This window comes from Littorina saxatilis, linkage group LG6 (assembly GCF_037325665.1).
Source record: "Littorina saxatilis isolate snail1 linkage group LG6, US_GU_Lsax_2.0, whole genome shotgun sequence".
NCBI lineage: Eukaryota > Metazoa > Mollusca > Gastropoda > Littorinimorpha > Littorinidae > Littorina > Littorina saxatilis.
This window is the reverse complement of record NC_090250.1, coordinates 44,435,811-44,442,569: the sequence shown is the minus strand read 5'-3', so window position 1 is coordinate 44,442,569 and position 6,759 is coordinate 44,435,811. Positions and strand designations below refer to the sequence as shown.

The following is a 6,759-nucleotide window of genomic DNA, read 5'->3' as shown; positions in this document are numbered from 1 at the left end:
GGGAGGCAAGGTGGTCTGGATGGAGACGGTAGCATACAGGGAGGCAAGGTGGTCTGGATGGAGACGGTAGCATACAGGGAGGCACGGTGGTCTGGGTGGAGACGGTAGCATACAGGGAGGCAAGGTGGTCTGGATGGAGACGGTTGTCATAAAGTGGTTTGCATGTGAAATATATGAAATTACTTTCATATGTACGTGTTCTGCCCTATTGCACTGTCTCTACCCTTCTCACACCAAACACTTCAACAACAGAATTTGGGAGGATACAGGCTTATTATTTCCTCAACCAAAAACAACATAATTCTTCTCTTCAAATACATCCATACGAATCAACTTTTCGACACACAGTTGACACAATCTTTTAGCGTTCATTCACTGCATGTAAATACATATTATAAAGATACTTTCTCAAATACAGATTAACGCACAAAAGAAGGTACTGACAGACACTCACGAGTTCGAATCACGGCTCACTGCATGTCACCAGTTTCACTTCCTTGTGTCGCTGAATCCTCGTAGAATAATGAATTCCCAAAAACTCTCATTGTAGATGCCAACACACACCTTTCACAACAAAGATGATTAAGTCCCAGAATTCACCTTATAGATGCCTCACACACCTTTCACGTTTCTACCCGAGAAACCCTTCCGCCAATAGCGAAAACAACCGTCGTCAGCTACGACCGGTAACGATGAAGACTCCCCTCGTCTAGTCATCTGCGCCGATGTGGTCCCTTGCTCGCCACCATCGTCCCGCGCTTCTCGGTGTAAGGTCCCTCCCTTGTACACGCCATGAAAACTCCTCATGGAAACTCCTAAAGAATTTAACCAAATCTTCATACAACATTCTCTAAAACCATCTCTTCTTCCAAACGTTCATTTACCAACTCATACATTCTCGTTCATTCTACGTTCACATTCCGTCCACATTCAATATCCAAACTAATACTTAATCTATGAATAACACTGCCATACAAAGCATCGCCGTCTTAAACATAACATAAATGCGTAACATTTATCTTCACGAAATTCCGCAGGAAAACCCCTGATACAATCACATCAAGAATTCTCTTAAAACTTCACACTAGGTTTTAGTGCACTTTGTATACACTAACCTTTACATTGCAGCTATGTAAGCAAACTTCAATAATATACAACATAGTAAATCATTTACCTTAAGAGACCCGTCTCTTGAAAGAGTGAATTTGTCCCAGACAAATTTGACACCCGCTTAGATACCTTGCTCGGTCGAGCCTCTACAGCGTTGTGACGATATCAAACCCAAAACAGCTACATGTCTCAAAAACACAGCTCATCTCAAGCTAAAGCCAGTTTTGCGTGTAACGCACAAAACCCGGGAATAACGCTCCCCAGCCACATAGCGTCGCACTTCGATATTTAGGGAGGTTAAAATCACGACGTTGTTCACATAACAAATTATGCTACTCACATCTTTGTGACATCCCCTTCCCGGGGACAAAAGAAAACTCTTGAGTTTTCTTTTGATCAAAGCAACCTTCTTTTTCCAAACATCCCATAAACCTGTGGTATGCTCTGATCTACGAATGACCTGGACAACATGTCTGTCAAAGTGTTCCTGTCTCCTGCTATTGGATGAACCTCGAATGCTAATTCTTGCAGTGAAAGACACCACCGCATCACATGTTTTGAAAATTTCATCCATCTTTCCAAACATCTGCTTCATTTCATCCTTTTGACTATCTGTCAAACCAGGATCAAAAACAATATCTCCGATTGTCTCTTCCTTCCCCCTAGGCAATGTAGGTAACGGCAACGGTTCTATCTCCTCAATCGGAGGTAACACTGTCACATTTGCCTTTTCACATTTACTTGGGAAAACATCATGACTGCCCCAGTCAGACCTCAGTGCAATGCTTTCGCGATAACCACTACTTACTTCCTCAACATCAACAACTTTCTCTGCACAAACTGCATACTTCTCATCATCACGTGACAAACTCAACACCTCTTCCAATGTCTCTTCTTCTCTCAGCAAACTTATCAGATCCTCCATGTTAACCGACAAATCAGGAGTAACCACATTTTTCAATGGCACCGGGGAATCCTCCAGTTTCTTTTTGGCTTGTGCCCTACTCGTAACACACGCGACCTTCTCAAGTACCACCTCTTCAGTGTTTTTCTTGTGACTTACATCAGCACACAATCCAACACCCTGCATATTCCCCAGGAATAAATCTACTCTGGGAACCACACCCTGAAGATTACCTATCACTAGGTCAGCGACTGGGTCTGTGAGCACACAACATTTCAATTTTCCATGAAAATATGGGGTATCGACAACCACTTCCGCCAATGGATACAAATCAATCCGTCCACTAAAACCTTTCACCTTTTGAACTTCTCCCTGTATATACTGGCTTGGTAAGACCAACGTCTTCCTTACCCCAGCTACATTTGCTCCTGTGTCCCTCAGTACTGAAACTTTCTTCCCATTAACGAGCCCTTCCGCCAATGGCAACGACCCGAATGCTGCCGAGCTTACCAACACCCCAGCGTCCTGACAATCCGCTACCGACTTCGCTGAATATGCTACCTGAAAACAGTCTCGAGCGTAATGGCCTAAACCTCCACATCTGTAACATGTGTTGTGACTCTGAAACTCAGTACCTGTACCTCTAGTATTTCCTTGCTGCCATCCTCTACCCGGTCTATGATTCTCTCCTCTGCCTTGAAACTTGGTATTTCTGCCCATACCATCTTGTCTTCTGCCACTATCACCTTGACCTCGATTGTAAGACTGTCCTGCTCCACGATTCTGGTTGAAAGCTACGTTTCCAGTTACCAAAGGATTTACTTGTTGCTTTCTGGCCAAACATTTATTCGGATGGGCTGATTTGTACGTTTCTGCGCTAGCAATCATGTCTTTTGAATTTGTACACTCACGTTCTTTCAAAAAGACTGCCAAATCAGTGCATACACTGGTAAGAATCTGTTCACATAACACGAAATCAAACAACGCTTCATATGAGTCTTCTATATCAGACAACCTCAACCAACGATTGAACAAATGCTTCATCCTTGTTACGTACGTGCCAAAACTTCCATCTGCCTCTGGCTTCGTACTGCGAAATTTCTCACGAAATCCATCGCGAGTGCACTGAAACTTCTTCAACAACTCTTTCTTCAAGTCTTCATACGACAAAGTACCCGTTGTAAACAATGAATGAAACAAAGACAAAGCTCCACCTTCCAGATAAGCAGATAAGTACGTAGCCCACTCTGAATCATTCCATTTGTTCGCCTTTGCATGCGTTTCAAATCTGTACAAAAAACTGTCAATGTCATCTTTATCTTCCTTGAACATTGGGAGTTTGGGGTACTGGGGCCTGCTGCTGTGACCTGATTTCCCACCTGCATTTCCACCCGTACCTTGCTGCGCTTCTTTCTTAAACTCCAAATCCATTTTCCTTGCCTCAGTATCTGCTTCTAGCCTCTTTGCATCTAATTCCATTTCTAACCTTCTTGTCTCAGCCTGAGTTTCTAATCTTTTTGTCTCAGCCTCAGTTTCTAATCTTTTTGTCTCAGCCTCAGTTTCTAATCTTTTTACTTCTGTTTCCTGTTTCTTTGCTTCGGCCTCAGCTTCCATCTTCTTTGCCTCAACCTCAGCTTCAGCTTGTGCCTTCTTTGCCTCAGCCTCAGCTGCTACTTTCTTTGCCTCCCTTTCCTGAATTCTCTCTTCTCTATCCATATGATCCTGAGCAAACTTAAACAAAGCTTCTGCCTTTAAGCCATGCTTCTCTCCCAATGCCAAATAATGATCATATGTGCCACCACCAGTATCACTACGCTCAGCCATCTTTACAATGTCAAAATATCAAAGTAATCTCAAAGTAATACAATGGATCAAGTAACACAAGTTCACAAAATTGTTTTAAGTATCAAAAAGTTGTATCATACACCAGTTTCTCGCAATACTAAACACACACAAAAGAGTATAATAAAATACTAAACTAATAGAAATCTTGTGCCTTTTAAAAACAATCCTCAAAGTGTTTACTACTTAACTATTTACACAACCAGTCTCAAAATTAAAACAATAAACTTAATGGAATCCAAAAAAAAATGATAATTTAGAAAATATCAGTTTAAACAGTCAATATCAGCTTCAAACACTTCAATCAATGTCAAGCTTAAAATAACAAACTTAGAACATCAACAAAATCAAAATAAAAAATTAACTAGAAATTTCAAAGTTTCTCAAACTCAAGTAACACACTTTAAATGAAAAATTCAATTCCACACACCACTAACCAGCGTCAGATCCTTTAAGGACAATCAATCGCCAGAGCAAAAAAAAAAAATTTTTAAATGTTCACAACAACAACAACAAAAATTTACCCAAAACAAATTGTTCAAGTACAAATGTTTACCAAATATCACAATAAAATTACTACTAACCAACAAAATAAATTTAAATAAAAAACACTTTCCCAAAACCAACAACTAAATACCAAACACTAGTATAGGGGAGATAATCACCCTATTACTAATCCTACTACAAATAGGAACAACAATAACAACGAAAACAGAAAAAACTTTTCAAGCCAGAGTACACAACTGGAAAAAAAATATCAGAGTCCAAGCAAAAAAAATACAAAATTTCAGAATTTATACACACACACAAAAAATGGCACACCCTATACTATTTTATTTAAAATAAGCCTGCACCTCAACGACAACAATCATACACAACAATCAATCCAAGATAGAATCTAAGAAAAATAGTTTTAAAAAAACTAATAGGAAAGAGAGCTAGAATTCAGATAGAAAAATAGATAATAAGTATGTACACAGAAAAGGAAGCAAACAGAAACTAAGGCCCGCTCTACGTACGAAACTATACAATTACGTAGACCCCTAGAGCTGGAGAGGGGGGTTCCAAATGACATACACATAAACACTCACTACAACACGCAATTTATCAAGGTATATTTAGCTACTTCTTTCTCAATTTCTCAAATTTTCTCCAATGAAAGGGAAGCAACCGCTTTTTAACTACAACAACAACAAATTTTAACCTTAGAACAAAAAAACACTTATTTAGGGCTATGTCGGGGTCACCACTGTCATAAAGTGGTTTGCATGTGAAATAAATGAAATTACTTTCATATGTACGTGTTCTGCCCTATTGCACTGTCTCTACCCTTTTCACACCAAACACTTCAACAACAGAATTTGGGAGGATACAGGCTTATTATTTCCTCAACCAAAAACAACATAATTCTTCTCTTCAAATACATCAATACGAATCAACTTTTCGACACACAGTTGACACAATCTTTTAGCGTTCACTCACTGCATGTAAATACATATCAATCAATCAATGAGGCTTATATCGCGCATATTCCGTGGGTACAGTTCTAGGCGCTCTGCAGTGATGCCGTGTGAGATGAAATTTTATACGGCCAGTAGATTGCAGCCATTTCGGCGCATAATTACCTTTCACGGCCTATTATTCCAAGTCACACGGGTATAGTAGACAATTATTAACTGTGCCTAAGCAATTTTGCCAGGAAAGACCCTTTTGTCAATCGTGGGATCTTTAACGTGCACACCCAATGTAGTGTACACGGGGGGGGGGGAGTTCGGACACCGAACATATTATAAAGATACTTTCTCAAATACAGAATAACGCACAAAAGAAGGTACTGACAGACACTCACGAGTTCGAATCACGGCTCACTGCATGTCACCAGTTTCACTTCCTTGTGTCGCTGAATCCTCGTAGAATAATGAATTCCCAAAAACTCTCATTGTAGATGCCAACACACACCTTTCACGACAAAGATGATTAAGTCCCAGAATTCATCTTATAGATGCCTCACACACCTTTCACGTTTCTCCCCGAGAAACCCTTCCGCCATTAGCGAAAACAACCGTCGTCAGCTACGACCGGTAACGATGAAGACTCCCCTCGTCTAGTCATCTGCGCCGATGTGGTCCCTTGCTCGCCACCATCGTCCCGCGCTTCTCCGTGTAAGGTCCCTCCCTTGTATACGCCATGGAAACTCCTCATGGAAACTCCTAAAGAATTTAACCAAGTCTTAATACAACAATCTCTAAAACCATCTCTTCTTCCAAACGTTCATGTACCAACTTTTTATTATTTTATTAGTGAGTATTTCTACGCACATACCCTCTCCTATTTGGGGAGGCTCATGGCGTTTACAATATGCCGTGTGAGATGGAATTTTTTACACATTATATCACGCATTCACATCGGCCAGTAAATCTCAAGCGTGTTAGGCGAGTATATACTTTTAACGGCCTATTATTCCAAGTCACACGGGTATTTGGTGGACATTTTTATATATGTCTATACAATTTTGCCAGGAAAGACCCTTTTGTCAATCGTGGGATCTTTAACGTGCACACCCCAATGTAGTGTACACGAAACCTCGGTTTTTCGTCTCATCCGAAAGACTAATACAACTCATACATTCTCGTTCATTCTACGTTCACATTCCGTCCACATTCAATATCCAAACTAATACTTAATCTATGAATAACACTGCCATACAAAGCATCACCGTCTTAAACATAACATAAATGCGTAACATTTATCTTCACGAAATTCCGCAGGAAAAACCCTGATACAATCACATCAAGAATTCTCTTAAAACTTCACACTAGGTTTTAGTGCACTTTGTATACACTAACCTTTACATTGCAGCTATGAAATCAAACTTCAATAATATACAACATAGTAAATCATTT

At 40.1% G+C, this 6,759-nt stretch overlaps 1 protein-coding gene across 1 annotated transcript; it reads right to left on the bottom strand.

Annotated features, from left to right (window-relative positions):
- Positions 1-2,253: 2,253 nt before the first annotated feature.
- LOC138968027 (calponin homology domain-containing protein DDB_G0272472-like) lies at positions 2,254-3,838 on the bottom strand. Its single transcript, XM_070340588.1, has 3 exons — positions 3,309-3,838; positions 2,650-2,797; positions 2,254-2,271 (listed from the first exon to the last, which is right to left on the bottom strand). Exons 1-3 carry the CDS (start codon positions 3,836-3,838, stop codon positions 2,254-2,256), a joined length of 696 nt encoding a protein of 231 aa, XP_070196689.1.
- Between the last annotated feature and the right edge of the window lie 2,921 nt (positions 3,839-6,759).